Source organism: Myotis davidii, unplaced genomic scaffold (genome assembly GCF_000327345.1).
Source record: "Myotis davidii unplaced genomic scaffold, ASM32734v1 scaffold217, whole genome shotgun sequence".
Taxonomy (NCBI): domain Eukaryota; kingdom Metazoa; phylum Chordata; class Mammalia; order Chiroptera; family Vespertilionidae; genus Myotis; species Myotis davidii.
Genome location: NW_006290034.1, coordinates 7,382,769 through 7,399,820, shown reverse-complemented (window position 1 = coordinate 7,399,820; position 17,052 = coordinate 7,382,769). Strand labels below are relative to the sequence as shown.

The following is a 17,052-nucleotide window of genomic DNA, read 5'->3' as shown; positions in this document are numbered from 1 at the left end:
TTGCATATAACTGCTTTATTAGATAGGATACTGTTTATTCAAAATTCTGAATGTGTATTCCTGTAGGATAATATAATGCACTATAGTTGGCAAAAGCCACTTATGACCTTATATGAATACTAGAGGCTGGATGCACCATGGGCCTTCCTTCCCCTGGCTGCCGGCACTGCCTTTGCACCAGCCGGAGCCTCCTTTCAGCCTTCCCATGCTGCCCAGAGGCCCAGGGCAGCGCGAAATGCCTGTGTCGTCGCCATGGTGATGACGCAAGCGTCCTGTCCCGTCCTGCCTCTGGCCACTCGCGCCTGTGTATGCAAATTAACCTGCCATCATTGTTGGGTTAATTTACATACTCATTCCTCATTGGCTGGTGGGTGTCGTGAAGGTATGGTCAATGTACATCTCTCTTTTATTAGTGTAGATATCCACTGATTCATTACCTATCTTCCTTACTAGAATTTATTGTAATATACTATGAAACAGAGACTTTGTCTTGAACAACACTTTACATAGAAGATGACAATAAACTCGAATGACTAAATTAATCTCATATTAAACTCACCAGCCCTGAAGGAAGGTGCTATTGTCATTTTAAGTAGGAAAACAGTCTTAGGCTAATCAGTTTGTCTGATGTCACATAGTTGTGAGTAATGGAGCAAGAATCTGAACACAGGCAGTTTGAACTAGCACACTTCCAGTGCATCTCAAACTACCTGGTGAAGAACAGGTTCTTAAAATTTCCCATCTGTTATAGATCAACATTATCATAAAGTTGAACAGGTGTCACAGTAATGTCAAACTCTTTTAAAAGTTTTAAAACACATTTCTATCCATATCCCATCATGAAGCAGTTCTGGTCTGCAGACATTCCTTTAAATAGCTTTCAGGTAGGGCAAGATAAATGTTATTGGCCCTTGATTCTAACCACTGGCCGAATAGTCGAATTAGTTACCACTCCACCCTACCCCACCCCAATGAAATCTCGAAACCATTAAAAGCAATTTTTTTTAAATCATGAATGAAAAAAAGGTATAATATGTATTTTTCTATAATAACTATATGCAGTTTTGAACATTTCAGTAGCTTGAACACATCAGAGACATCCTTTCTGACCATTATATTGAAAGTGTTAGATCAGCCGTGGGCAAACTATGGCCCGCGGGCCGGATCCGGCCCGTTTGAAATGAATAAAACTAAAAAAAAAAAAAGACCGTACCGTTTTATGTGATGATGTTTACTTTGAATTTATATTAGTTCACACAAACACTCCATCCATGCTTTTGTTCTGGCCCTCCGGTCCAGTTTAAAAACCCATGTGGCCCTTGAGTCATAAAGCACAAGAATCAGTGCCAACTATAAGCACAGGCAAATAGAGGTCCTGGTGCCACACTGCACTTTTCAATGTGGGGTTATTTTTAAATTATAACCAGCCACTAAAATAATTGCATATTGACACTTTTTTTTCCTGCCTGAATTGTGTGCTTTTGAAAACATCTGGGTCACATTCATCTCACTTTAAGTACAAGCATGGATAATGATCTAATTGATAAAAAATACTTCAGTTACGTACAGTTCTTTCAAGCGAGTCTGAGAAAAAGCATTTTCTTGGATAGACATTATAGCATTGTTGTTCAAATCTCTAAAATGAAGAGAAACAAAACATTAGTCACCATTTCTATAATTAAGTTCTATAAAGACTTTAAATAGTCATGAAAACCTCTGCTAACAGCAAAAATTATTTATACAGTAGAAAAACATGCAAAATACTTACAGATGCTCAAGGGATTCAAGACCAATGAATGCTTTCTTTGTAATCGACTTAATCTGATTTCCTTGTAAGATTCTGAAATACAAACAGACCTTTCTAATAAAGTGCTCCACTAAACAAAATTAAATTCATTAAATCAAACATTTACCTATAAAAGGTGAAAATAAGCTAAACATGCATTTTTATGAAAGCTGCAAACATTTATGACTAACCAATGCAAAGCAGAGAATGAAGGTCTCTATTAAGATGTGAAAACTCAATGAGGTACCTGGGAACGACCCTCCTGACCACTGACACACAGGCAGTTTTCATGTAAGAAACTGAATGACAGTCCCAGTTTCTCCCTTCTTAGGGAAATATCACCAGGTCAAAGAAATTCAGACAGGTGTGAAGCCTTGAAAAAATTCTCATGGGAGAATAGCTAAAATCTTACTTAAGAGAATCCTCTCTTGTTAAATTACCCATCAATCTCACATGATCATGTAGATTACTGCTTCAACTCTTGTTTCTGAGTGCATTTTTCCACTTAAACAGAAATTCTAGTTCCATAAACAACTTTTCTTTATGTGCCCATAGGAATGCTCTTTTGTTAGAGAGTGCCCCACCACAAAAAAACAAACAAACAAACAAAAAATCTCAAAACAAAGAAACTTAATAATCAACCAAGTTTCTTCCTTTAGCCCTTGCCAGGTGGCTCAGTTGGTTGGAGCATCGTCCCGTACACAGAAAAGGTTGCAGGTTTGATCCCCAGTTAGGGTGTGCATTGGAGCCAACTGATTGATGTTTCTCTCTCACACCAATGTTTTCCTTTCTAAAAATCAATAAAATCATATTGGATTTTTTTAAAAAGCTTCTTCCTTTAGTGAATAAATCAAAAGGCTCAGACCTCCCAGCCACAGCAAACAGATATAATCCAATCACATTTACAATTGGTTCCTGACAATATACCCTTATAGATATACATAAATATTTTAAATACATACAATTTAGTAAGACTTGTGAGTCCAGCAAAGGCTTCACTAGCATCTTCTATGGCCCATGAAATTTCATTGTTTCTTAAGTTTCTAAAAAAATGTCAGGGAAAAACAGGCTATATTAGTCAACGTGACCACTATAACACCGAGCACCATTCTGGCATGGCAATGATAATTTTTATCTTTATTTTACCAGTTAAGTTATGATGAATAACTCTTTTTTTAAAAAAGAATATCTCTGATAAGCATATGAAAACTGATTCTCATAAGTTAAGAATTAAGCTGGCCTTAATAAATTAAGCAACCTGCTAAGAGTATCAATCACACTAGCTAACAGCCACTAAACGTGTGAGCATATTAAAAGTTACAGTCAGGATCCTGCAAAAAGCAGAAGGATTTCAAGATACAGGAGATAGAGCCTACACATCTGATGCAGACTAATGGGATTTCTGGGCGATTCAAGCCTTCCCCTGGGCCCTTAACCTAAAATGGCTGACAAAGAGTAATGTCCATATAGTTTCACCTCTCCTCGGCAATTAAACATGTCCCCTGGGAAGCAAATATGCTATACCCATGTGCTTAGGGGGAATCACTGTTTTCTTTAAAAGGAAAAGTATGGATCTTTTAAAATCCCCTGCTCAACTCTCAGAGGAAATGCAACTGCACCACACCATGTCCTGGTGGAAGAAATACCAGTTAAAGGTGATTACTTGCTTCCTTAAGTCGTCTCATATTAAAGCATAAAGCTTTTCTCTTTACAAGACATACATAATATCACTAAGGAGATAGGAAATCACTCTTCCCATTTAGCTGTATCTTTACTTGAGGTGAAAGCTAACAAAGTTCATTTTAATTTTCTAAGAAATAACATGGCTCAAGGTCAGAGAAAGAAGAAAATGTGCATTCCTGACACTAGCAACTGTGTTTTGTTCCACAGAAACGGGCACAAGAGATGCTTTGTTGTTTAGTTGGTTAATTCAGAATTAAACTACAGACAGAACTGGCTAGAGATAAGTAAGATTTAGGCATGAGGATAGAGGCAAGTAAGACTGTCTTCCACTGAGGCATAGAACAGAAGAACCACAAAATATTACCATGTATAAATTTGCAGACTGATTCATTGTTTTATTTGCTTTACTACTTTAAAAAAAATTAGCAAAAAAGAAAAAAAGAGGACAGGTGTACTTACAGTGTCTGAAGATTGGAGAGAAACCTAAATACACCGTCGGCAATGTGAGTGACTCTGTTGTCCCCTAAATTCAATCTCTCCAGTAAGCTCAGACCCACAAAGGCAGATTCATCCAGGCGGGTCAACTGGTTATAGGACAAATCACTGAAAACAGGATACATGAAAGGTAAGGAATTCACTCTATTTTAATTCAACTTTCATAGGCTAATTCTATTTACATGATAAATTTAGAGCTTTCAACAAGCTTCTACCAAAGAGGGATGTCAGATTTTATTACTGGCCGTGGGAATGATTTATTCCAACCTGCTCTAGCCTCAGAGACTCCGCTGAAATGCCAACCAACACTTACAGTTCAGACAGTCTTTGGCAGAACTCCCATGCATCAGGGCTGATCCTTTCAACAGCATTCTGATTCACATAGAGCTGTTGTAACATTCGCAAGCCATACAACCACCCCTTGTTCACTTCTGTAAGGTTATTATGCTCCAGTTCTCTGCAGAATTAGAGAAATAAAGGAGAAAGTATGTTTCATAACAAGCAGTGCAATAGGAAGATTCCAAAACTCTTCATTAAGTCTTACTCAAAGAAACATATACCTTTCTACAACCCAAGTGAGCCAACGAGTTCAATAAATATTTAGATCTTACTTAAGATTTAGTGCTAGAAGGTAATAAGACTGTCTAAAATATCAGATCTATAAAATCAAGACACCAAGAGGTATAGTATACCTACTCTGGGTAAATTGTAATGAATTTCATCAGCCAAAACAGTAAAGGAACATGAACTATTTAGAGAAAATGTTTATGAGAATGATGGCAAAAATGCCAGTTATTTAATAAAACTTACAGAGCTTTGTGTATACTTAATTCACATCAGAGAAGGGAAAAAGAACTAATGTACCTAAGTATAACTATCACAGCTATCCTAGCTGTTTGACACTAAAAAGTCCCAGTCAGACCCCATTCCTAACAGTCTCCTATGCTAGTTCATAGTACTTACAATTCTTCCATGTTATCCAAGCCAAAAAAAGCGCCATCCTTAAGTTTGCTAATTCCATTCCGCTGCATTTTTAAAGACTTTAAGGAATCCAGACCTTGGAATGTTAGACCTTCCACAACTTTAATCCGGTTTCTTTTAAGCTCCCTTTAACAAAAACAGTTTTACAATTACAAAACTGGTTTAATTTGTTCTAAATAATAATTAAAAAGGAGAAGACTGTAAGAAAAAAATGATCTCATAATCTATTCAGTTACTCACAAGAATTGGAGGTGAGGTAGCTTGAAGATCTTGGGTGGAATCATGCTAATTCTGTTACGGTTTAACTTTACCACTAATAAGGAACTCGATAAATTATCAAAGCAACCAGCCTCCAAAATGGTTATCCTATTATTACTCAAATTCCTAAAATGAAAAATGATTAACAAAAAATTAGTGGAACAAAAATTCTACCAGAGGAAAGCTGCCCAAAGTCTATGACTGAGCTCCATCCAGCTCTACCACTAGGCAGCTGAGCACAACTTTACAAATCATTTAACTGCTTTGTTTCTTCAACTACAAAATAAGGATAATAACTACTTCATTTGGATTAAAACAGTATGTGTGATTATGCTTGTAAACTGTAAAACACTAATGCACTGCTAATTATCATCATCATTATATGGGTTAAGCTGCTGTTTAACAAACTACTCCTAGCTATCTTTTACAAAACTGTTAATACAACACAATCCAGAATTTAAAATTATCCTGGATACTTACCAATATTTTCTGAAAATAATGCACTCTTTCTTTAAGGGGAGAGAGAAAAAAAAAAACATTCCCCCTAACCCCAAAAAACCTGACCATAGGTTTGATTCACGTAAGCATATCATAATCACAGTAACAGAAATGCATTTTAAAGTAAATCCAGTTTAAACTCTATTTCACTTACAGGTATTTAAGCTGCATTCGAGGAAATGAAGCTGTCTTGATTTCTGATATTACGTTTGAACTGAGATCTAAACTCTCGAGAGCAGGGTAAAACTGGAACTCCTCTGCATTTATTTCTGCGATTATATTATGGACTCTACAAAACAAAGATTATATTGAAGCTACTGCCAGTGATCCACCCAAGGCCACAAGAATGTTAAATAATTGGGATCATCAATAAGGGTACTTACACACACACAAAAAACCCAACAAACAAAAAATCTGTGTACTATTTATAATTTAAGTAAAAGATCTGAAATCTTATTTACTTACAATGACAATGCAGTAATATTGGAGGTTGGTTCTCCAAAATATGGGATTTCTGTTAGTTCATTATAATTCATTTTCCTAGTCAGAAGGAAAATAAAATTTCAAAGTTTAGTGAGAGAAATGTTATGTCTTCAGTTCTGGTTTACTGTCTAATACAGAGGTTCTCAACCTTCCTAATGTCACAAATACAGTTCCTCATATTGTGGTGATCCCCAATTTCATTGTTACAAATTGAACATAATTAAAGCATAGTGATTAATCACAAAAACAATATGTAATTATATATGTGTTTTCCGATGGACTTAGGCAACCCCTGTGAAAGGGTCATTCAACCCCCAAAGGGGTCGCGACCCACAGGTTGAGAACCACTGGCCTAATACATATTATTTAGGACGGGTGCCACATCTGAAAGAAGCCTGTATGACTCAGAATGAGTTAGACTAGATGTCTTATACTGAGAAATTAGAGGTTTTAATAAGAAATGCTTTTTCATGGTATATATCTATGACTGATCTCAGTATTTAAAAGGTTAGGAAATATTTTGCACATTAAATATTTTTAATCCCACCAAGAGTCTTTGAATAGTTATGTTTATGACAGCTGATCTGGGTCCTTCTTAAACAAAGAAAGAATAATTAACACAGCCATATCCATTTTATATATTTATGATGGAATTATAAATTTTAAAAATACAAACACATGCACATATATGAAAAAAATACATATATATTTTAAAGTTATTCTAAGTAGGGAGAATTGCTTGATTGCTTGAGAAAGATGAAATTAACCAACCCAGAGAGAGAGAGACTGTGATTAAATTTTACAGACGGCATGACATGTCACCATCTGATCCCAGCAGCTCTTTAGAACAGATCATCTCAAATGTTTTTGTAGAAAATCTAATATAATCACATCCCATTAAAACCTAGTTTTCAATCAATGAACAACCTCAACAATACAAATACAGGAAAAAACCTGACGTAAAAGGCCTCCAAAGAACCCACTGAAGTTACAAAGCCCATGTAATGAAAGCTCATGCGCTTCCTACTGAAGCATTTTCACATCTTTCCTCAGTGCTGCTCTCAGGTAATAAGCCTACCAATTGTCTATTCACTCTGCAGCAGAACAGAAGCAGTCACTTCGAGACAGGCAAGGAGAGAACGCAGGAACAATGAGTGCACAACTTACCCTGTTAGCAGGAAACTAAAAAGAAAAATAAATCTGAGGGTTCTAGGGGTGTTTAAGGTAAAAGTACAATAGGCTCGATACTTGTGCCTCTGGGAACATTACAATGCAATAACTGATATTAATAATACCTATTTTAGAAAATTTCCTCCAAAGAATACATCATAATACATCTCAGTATTAGGTGGGCACACATGGCCAGGTTGTAGACTTGATCCCCGGAATGGGGTGTCTACAGGAGGCAGCCTATCAATGTTTTGTTCTAGTATCCATGTCTCTCTCCCTTCCTCTCTCTCTAAAAATCAATAAACTGTTAAAACAAAACAAGACAAAAAAGACATAAAAAAGAGTTTATACAACAGAGTGTTTTAATGGCAAAAAACAAACCCAGCATATTTACTCTCAAAAGAGGAAAAATCTTACTTTTGGTCCCAAGGAAGGCTGTTTCTACAGTTTGCAATTTAGGGTTGGTGATCTCTACCCAACCCAATGGCACAATGCAAGAGTTTGTGACAATAAAGCTAAAGATGTCGGTTTATGTTTTTAAACAATGTCTTTTAATGTAAATGTTTTTTCCTTCAAATTTTTGACAGCATTTCTAAATCACCTTGAATTTAATGTAAATTTAAGTAAAATAACTTACACTTCTTGTAATGTCTGAGATTCCAAGCTGATGTTCCAGTTAGACAACCGATTATGGCTCAAATCCCTAATAAAGGACAAAAAATATTCTAAGTTAGTGTTGGAAAGCAGACTTAAAGAAAAAAACTAAAATAGGAACCTAAAAGCCCTATCAAATGTAAATTTGAGTAGGAAAGACAAAAAGAATGTTTATAAAGGATGAATAAAAATTTACCTTGTCTCCAGCCATCCAATTTCCCTCCCCCACATCAACAAATGAAAATATCACATTTCTATGTAACCTGACGGACATTTATGCATGTATCAGAAAATTTTTACGTAAGTGGTAGAATAATTTGCACCCTACTTTGCCCTTGCTCTTTTCTCTTAACAATACATTTTGTAGATCATTTCACAGAATGTTATAAATTTCTTCATCCATTTTAGTGATAGTATACTTTATTATAATATACTTTACTTTTGAAATATATACTTTTTAAAGTAATATAATATAAAGTAATATGTACTTTTTAAAATAATATTTACATAATATATAGTATAATATATAACACTGTACTATACTATATCACACTTTAGCTGAAGATAAACTTGTAGACTTCACAAGTCAAGACAGTGAGCTTCTATATTAGAATTGGGGTTGACCTCATCCTTGATAGAGATGTGGTCTTCCTTTAAAAAAAAAAAAAAACAATCTAGCTTCAGGGAAGGTAAATTTATCTCACTCCCAATTATGTAGATGATGATGGCAGTGGCGGCAGCTAATGTTTAAGTGCCAGACACTCACTCTTCCACACACTTTATACGCATGAACTGCCTAATTCCACACAACAACTTTATGAGGCAAATACTCTTATAATCTTCCCTTCCTGGTACAGAATGGGCAGAGATTAATAATTTGTCAATCCAAGGTCACATAGCAGATAAGTGAGGAAGCCATAAACTTGAAATCTCACTTCCAGCCAATAGTTTATTAAATATAGCAGACATTTCACTAAAATTAGCCATTAGTCTAAATATTTAAATAGGCTTTAAAAAATTCGCCTTGATGCTTCCAGGCATCTTTACAAGACTGAGGTGGAATCCAGCCCACACAAGCTGTCTGCCCAAGAGATTCATTACATATTACAATATGGCTAGTAATAGCGGCACACCAGAGAAACATTACAGATCACTTTATCTCGCTCTGCCACCCAGGCAGTTGACAGAGGCATGCAGGTTTGAACAATGTCTTTATCACGGAATAATTTGTTCTCCGCTAGATTCATGTCTGTCCATCTATAAAACCAGTCACCTTCATTTAAGAGCTTAACTTACACCATAACATAACTAAGGCTAGATCAAACCATCACTTTTCCACAACCGTTCTAAAACCTTTATTCCAAGATACCTGGCGCCAGGTATCAGCTGAAAAACACTCATGAATGGAGAAGAGTATTGAGAAATATAAGGGAAAAATATATGAATTCGTACCACATAAAAATCTTATATTCAGAAACTTGATCCAAATCATATTTGCTAGTAAACAACAAACACACAATTTCATACAATTGAAAGATGTTTATTTATTACAATGTTTCAACTGAAGGAGAATTACAACTGTTCTAATTTAAGTTAGATATTCCATATTCTGCTACACCGTGGCTGGTCTGGTAAACAGAACTAATATTATCTGTATAGAAGACTAGCACACTATGACTTAATTTTACATCACATGCTTGCTGAAGTTTAAATTTTTTTCTTTTACAGATTAAGGGCTGTCATTTTAATGACAGTGCTTCTAATGCCTTTCTAAACTCTAATCTCCCTGGCAGTGTAACTCTTGACTGTACCCATCACTGACACCTGGACGTCAAGGATGACTAAATAATCAGTTTTAAAGAAAACCATTATTACAGAAATAGAAAGCAATCAAATTAAAACTCAACTTGGTATAAAGTTGGTAAACTCAACATGGTATAAACCACTTTGAGTTTAGTATCAGCAAAAACCGCCCAGTCTCTACTGGGGGAAGAGCAATTTTCTCAGTCTCTTTAATGAACTCCTAAGGCATTTCAATGGAACCCAAAGGATACCTGAAACACTTTGGAGCCTCTCTACAGAACAATGTTGTCTTAAAAATATATGCTTCATAGGTCAGAACCCCATATAATGAGGTTCTCTGGACCCGTCTGCAACGAATCCACATTACATAAATTAAAAATCACTAAAAGTGAACAGGAATATACTCCCAAAGTAGTATTATCGTAGAAAGCAACTAGTATAAATCGGTGTAGCTGTTTAACTTATCAAAATACCAGATTTCTAACTAGAATTATATGGGGTGATTTCAGCATCATGTATTTATGCAAGCTTCTACTGACCCATGTGCCAGGCACTGTGTGAAGTGCTAGGATTACAAACACTGTCAATGTTACTAACCTTTATGACTTTTTTGAAAGCAGTATTTATAGTACTAAGAAGTGTTGTCACTCCGAAACTGTAAACATAAATTCAACATCAACTCCACTATTACCCTTCACTGGAAACGTGATTAACTTTCTTTTATAGCTAAATTTCACCCTGGAATTTAATTATATGGCATGTGCATATATGAGTGTACAAACACACTCCTGCTCTCTATGGCATGCCTTTCCTATTTTTCTATTTTTTTTAATAAATTTTATTTACTGATTTGAGAGAAGTGAGAGGGAGAAGTGGGTAAGAGAGGGAAGGAGAGGAGTAGGGAGACGAAGAGGGAGGGGGAGGAGGGAGAGGAAGAGAGACAGAGAAAGAGAGAAACATCAACTGTTGTTCCACTTATTTATGCATTCACTGGTTGCTTCTTGAATATGCCCTGACCAGAAAGAGATCAAACCTGCAACCTTGGTGCACTGGGTCCTATTTCTTTTTTTAAAAGTACTCCCAAAAGGCTGCAGAAGACTGATTCAAAGACTTCAAATATCAGATATAAAACTCTTAGATTAAGAATTTGGATAATTTTGAAAAAAATAAAGAGAGAAAAGAATTTAGGTAATTTTTTAAAAGTCTCTCACTATTCTTCCCAGTGGCCAATCATTAATTCCATTTACTTTGGATAATTTAATGCTAGTTTGCCTGTTTGTTTTTAAAGCAAGAGTCCTGAAATGGAAAACTGTCTTTCAAAGATTTTTTCCCCTTTGAATATCCCTAAAAAACACTAAAAAACTTGAAGTAATCTATGCTTGATAAACATCACCTAAAGAGCCCTAGCCGGTTTTGCTCAGTGGATAGAGCGCCAGCCTGCAGACTGACAGGTCCCAGGTTCAATTCTGGTCAAGGGCACATACACAGACTATAGGCTCGATCTCTGGTAAGGGGTGTGCAGAAGGCAGCCAATCAATGATTCTCATCATTGATGTTTCTCTCTCTCTCCCGCCCCCTTCTCCCTTCCTCTCTGAAATCAATAATATATATATATTTTTTTTAAATCACCTAAAGAGTCTAAAGCTGTGTAAGAGTCAATAGTCTTTCCCTTATTTTTTAAATAAGACTAAATATTTATGGATATAATGTTTGGAAAGTAAAAGTTTCAGAGAAGGCCTTATCTCAGTGTTGTAAACTCAGCTCCCACTCATGTTAACCTACAGGGATGTATCTGTAATAAATGATGAATTATTAAGGTTCTTGATATCATGTGGAGCCAGAGGTGCCATTAATGTAGTCATTTAGTACCATCAGGGCGTAAATAATTTATAGGATGTACAGAGCAATCCCCTCACAGTCTGAGGAGAATCGGTTCTGCAAGCTAATTGCAAAATCCAGCAGCAAGGAGATGTAGGGGTTTTCTTCTCTCCAGTCACATAGATACACTTGAGTCATCTGCAGCACTCATAGGCCAAACTGTGAACTTCAACAATAGCAAAACTTCTTTAAAGGAGCCCTTTGTAAAGTTAAAAGTTAAGGACATATTGTACCCAACTGAGGATGATAATGCTTCATGCATTTAATCCAGCATAATTTGCCTTCTTTTGTAAATGAAAACCCATCTCATTAGAGTCTATCTAGCATAATTTACTTTCAAAAGAAATACTCAGGATTATCATTCTGATCAATTACAGTACTGTGATTTAATCGGCTGATCATGAGTACTACTCTGGGAGTGCACTAAAGATAGGAATTGCAAAACAACTCTTAAAATGTCTTTTAGGTTTGCTTTTTCTTTACCACTAGGAGCTTTATACCAAAAGTCAGCCCTTCTATCTGTAACAGCGCTGCTTGGTATTGTCCTAGATTTGTTGCTTCTAATCAATTGTCATAGCCAGGAAACCCCAGTGCCTGTTGAAATAGGAGTAAATGAAATCTGAGTCTGACAGGCTCCTATATGAATAAATGCTTCCTGGAAACATACTTGTTTTTTGGGTGAACTAGAGATGGCTGGAAACATTAAGTAAATATATTTAGGATAAATAAGATTTTATTAAAGCATAATGCTATTCCAAATTAAACTTTCTACCCTTCATCTGTACTACTTATTTGTAATACACTGTATAACACTTCTATGAATCCAAAAAGTTGAAGGTGGTAGGAAGATGAGAGCGTTCATTTCAAGAATAAGAGGCATGGTTTATTTTCTTCCATTATCTTTCCTGAGTTCTTAATGATTGAAATATACAACCACAAAACAGGAAATATAAGTTCTACAATTACATTTAAGAATAGAGTTTTGCATGCCCAATTCTGGGAAAGTCACTTAGCCTCTCTAAACTTCAATCTCCTCTACTGTTAAAAGAGAATAGCAAACCTCACTGGATAGCTTAGAAAATTAAAAGGTGTAAGCAAAATGCTTAGCATACAGGTCAGTGTGTAAATGGTAAGTTATTGTATAATACTAGATTTGAAATAGGATGATGGCCCAGTACAATCACCTTTTCTGAGTATTTATCTATTGTACATGCAGCCATAATCCACTTCCAAAGGTAAAATCTTAATTGATTGGAACTACTCCTCTACAATATATTAAAGTAGTAAGCTAAATATTGCTTCTGGATTCCAATTTCATGAGCTTGCTTCTTCTGTTTACCATTTCCCCAGACAGATCAGGATAAAGAAATATGTTAACATCTTTAATGCAATGAAAGAAAAGCACATTGTACATGCTTTGAAATGATTATTGGAAGTGAAACAGTTTATTAGAATAGTATACAAGCCCAGCACAACAGACATTAGATCCTGCAAACACGGTAGTGCATCTCCCTTCCCCCCAAATGTGCTTTAGACATTTACCAGTAGGTCTGTCTATTTTAAAGAAAACTGGTGTTTCTGCTAGTGCTTAGAAAGATGGGTATGTCCGGTATACAGGCTGGAACAAAGTTGTAGACTATTAAAAACTCCTCAAACTACAGCTCTAAACCATAATGACACTCTGAAGTCAACTGATTATTCAATAATACTTAGTAAATACCTAATAGATGCTGCAAAGTCCTGTTAAAAACAAAGATGATCAGCCCTAGCTGGTTTGGCTCAGTGGATAGAGCACTGGCCTGTGGACTGAAGGGTCCCGGATTTGATTCCAGTCAAGGGCAGATGCCCTGGGGCGTGTAGGAGGCAGTGATTAATGATTCTATCTCATCATCAATGTTTCTATCTCGCTCTCCCTTCCTCTCTGAAATCAATAAAAGTATATTTTAAAAAACAAAAACAAAAAAGCAAAGATGATCAGAATAATGAAAAATTATTTGTGCATGCAAAAGTTTTTGTGAATTTTGGTGCAATTAGACAAAACATTCCAGATAGTGTGAGATGGGAGCTAGAGTAAGTAACTTAATGTGCCCATATTTTGAGAAATTTTTAAAGATGATCTTAAAATAGCCCTAGCTGGTTTGGCTCAGTGGATAGAGCCTCCAGACTGAAGGGTCCCAGGTTTGATTCCAGTCAAGGGTACATGCCCGGGTGTGGGCTCGATCCCCAGTAGGGGGCGTGTGGGAGGCAGCCGATCAATGGTCCTCATCATGTTTCTATCTCTCCCTCTCCCTTCCTCTCTGATATCAATAAAAATATATTTTAAAAAGAAAGATGGGGGGGAGAAATCAACCAAAGGACTTGAATGCATGCATATAAGCCTAACCAATGGACACAGACACCAGGAGGGTGAGGGCATGAGTGGGGTGGTGGCGGGGGGCAATGGGGAGGATAAGGACACATATGTAATACTATAATCAATAAAGAAAAAAAAAGATGATCTTAAAATACAAATTACCTAAGATAATGCTCAGATTCATTCACAATGTTTACTACAGAGAATGAGGTACCCTAAAAAAAAAAATCACTTAATAAGATATGAGAGCCCATCCGGGTTGAGCATCGACCCAGGAACCAGGAAGTTATCAGTCCCCGGTCAGGGCACATGCCAGGATTGTCAGCTCAATCCTCAATAGGGGTTGTGCAGGAGGCAGCCGATCGAAGATGTTCCTCTCTCATTGATGTTTGAATCCAACCCTCTTCCTTCCTCTCTCTAAAAATCAATAAAACATTTTTTTAAGTTTAAAATATATATTAGGGAAGCAAATGAGAAAGAACTGCTTTAATTGCTTTGAGAGTTTCTCCTCATTTCCCTCAAAAGGCATAGCCACACACTTTCTGCAATTAATTTACTGCATTCATTCAACTAATATTTTTTAGTATCTACTGCTGGTCACCATTCATATACAGCAGCGATTTTCAACCTTTTTCATCTCATGGCACACATTAACTAATTACTAAAATTCTGTATCACACCAAAAAATATGTTGTATTTTTTGCCGATCTGACCAAAACAAAAGCATAATTTTGATTCATTCACACTGGAAAGCTGTTGTGTTGATTGTTGTCATTTTTTTATTTGACAATCTAAGGGAAAAGAGGTCAGTGCCCCTGGCTGAATAGTCAGGTATTTCATGTTTTAGAAATTCTTGGGGCACACCGGTTGAGAATAGCTGATCTACAGCAATGAATAAACATACAAAAATCCATGCTTTTAAGCTATATTATAATCTACTGAAAAGAAGACAAAGTAAAATATGTAGCATATTTGGCCGAAACCGGTTTGGCTCAGTGGATAGAGCGTCGGCCTGCGGACTGAAAGGTCCCAGGTTCGATTCCGGTCAAGGACATGTACCTGGGTTGTGGGCACATCCCCAGTAGGAGATGTGCAGAAGGCAGCTGATCGATGTTCCTCTCTCATCGATGTTTCTAACTCTCTGTCTCTCTCCCTTCCTCTCTGTAAAAAATCAATAAAATATATTTAAAAAAAAATATGTAGCTTATCAAAAGATGATGCCTTCTAATGACAAAAATAAAGCCACAAAGAGGGTCGGGGATTTCTCTGGAGAGACAGGTAACCGGCAGGTTCTGAGGTTCTTGAGGAGCCTGTTAGAGAAGAACAGAGGGCAAGTCCCATGGCAGATACTGGTTGTACTGAGCATCTGAGGGTTAAGAGCAAAGAGAGGGTGAGGAATCTTTCCAGGAATAAGCACGGTTCTTTACTCTGGAGTACAGACTTGGAACAGGGTGGCATTATCCAAAGCAAGAAGTTTCTCTTGATTTCTGCTTATGGAGGCCTAGAGGCCAAGAGAGAAGAGGCCTACTCCATGCTGAGCAGAGTGAATCGGATTCTAACCCACTGTACTATGCTCAGCCCCATGGCCAATCTCACGTCTCTGTAAGAAGTATGGTGAAAATATGACACAAATGAAAGGAGGAAATGGAAAATAAAGGTAGGTACTAACAATTGAGGTAAACATGAGGGACCTTAAGTGGAAGGAAAATTTAATCTGTATCTTTTTTTAAAGGACTCATTTTCAGTTCACCACCTTGTGGTTTGAAGCAATTAAAGAAAAATTTCAAAGACCGAATATTTGAACAAAAGATGCTCCTATAGTGCTCTTATCACTTAGGAAATTACAAGGCTTTCAGCTCTGTGCCAGGAACCCGGGGCAGAGACCACAGTGCACCCTCTCTTGGTGTGTGGCCATACACCCCCTTACAGCAAAACAATATACAGGCAAGGCCACTCAGGTTTGCAGGATTCCTTCTACTCAATCTTGCCAAGTTCCAAAGCAGTAGTGGTCTAAGCAAACACACGGTTTCACCCTTTCAGTCAACTGGTATAACTGAATTAACAGACAATACCATCTCTTACTGAGCCTCTCTCGAGGGATTAGTATTGAATTTCCCTCATTACAAAACCATTTACCCATTCCTTTACCCTCAGCTGCTATTGCTCCTTCTCTGCATCTACACCCAAACTCTTCCACCTTTGGACAGGACATCAGGTACAGGTGCTAGTCTAGATTACAAACAGCAATACCAATAGCAAGTATCTCCCCCTCAATTCACTCTATTCAGTTAGTGTAAGGTTACAGAGGTTCAGAACTACTGAGCTATTTTTACCACCAGGCAATATATTGGTATTCATTATTAACCTCAATTTTGGTAGATGGGGTGCAGGCACAATCTACCCCATTAGGCATTTAGGAATTCTGACCCAAAGTTTAAAAATATAGTTTCTTGCCCTCGCTGGTTTGGCTCGATGGCTAGAGCGTCGGCCTATGGACTGAAGGGTCCCAGGTTCGATTCCGGTCAAGGGCACATGCCTGGGTTGCGGGCTCGATCCCCAGTGTGGGGCGTGCAGGAGGCAGCCAACCATTCTCTCTCATCATTGACGTTTCTCTCTCTCCTCTCCTTTCCTCTGAAATCAATAAAAATATATTTAAAAAATAAAAAATATATAGTTTCTTGCTTAGGAATCAGTACTGTTTCTGGCACCTGTATTTGTAGCCATAATGCTATAACCACTTCAACAAGTAGGGGAAAAACAGTTGAGGTGTACGGAGAAGAAAAAAGTAGTCATTATGCCAGCATACTCCTCCCTTGGTAAGAACTGCATCATCATTCCAGCATCCTTCCCCACTCCCTCTTCCCCATATCCACCAGAAAAAGAGGCCTCTATCTAGTGGGGTCACTTCTTTAGCATCACCTGATGATGAATGTGAGCACACTAACAGGAAGGTATGTAAGCCAGTCCTTCCCATATCTATCTCTTCCCTTTAAGACAACCAATGTTTTAA

General features: G+C 37.0%; 1 protein-coding gene across 2 annotated transcripts in view; it reads right to left on the bottom strand.

The window, feature by feature from the left end:
• The window catches only part of LRIG2 (leucine-rich repeats and immunoglobulin-like domains 2), a 113,292-nt gene that overhangs the window by 16,302 nt on the left and 79,938 nt on the right, over positions 1-17,052 (bottom strand). For both annotated transcript variants that reach the window (XM_006763023.2, XM_006763022.2), the window contains 10 exons: positions 7,992-8,057; positions 6,167-6,241; positions 5,856-5,990; positions 5,186-5,329; positions 4,928-5,071; positions 4,278-4,421; positions 3,929-4,072; positions 2,749-2,829; positions 1,769-1,840; positions 1,568-1,636 (listed from right to left, as the gene is read on the bottom strand). In XM_006763023.2, coding sequence (XP_006763086.1) covers positions 1,568-1,636; positions 1,769-1,840; positions 2,749-2,829; positions 3,929-4,072; positions 4,278-4,421; positions 4,928-5,071; positions 5,186-5,329; positions 5,856-5,990; positions 6,167-6,237 — 1,004 coding nt within the window. In that variant the 5' untranslated portion in view covers positions 6,238-6,241; positions 7,992-8,057. The remainder of the gene's footprint in view (positions 1-1,567; positions 1,637-1,768; positions 1,841-2,748; positions 2,830-3,928; positions 4,073-4,277; positions 4,422-4,927; positions 5,072-5,185; positions 5,330-5,855; positions 5,991-6,166; positions 6,242-7,991; positions 8,058-17,052) is intronic.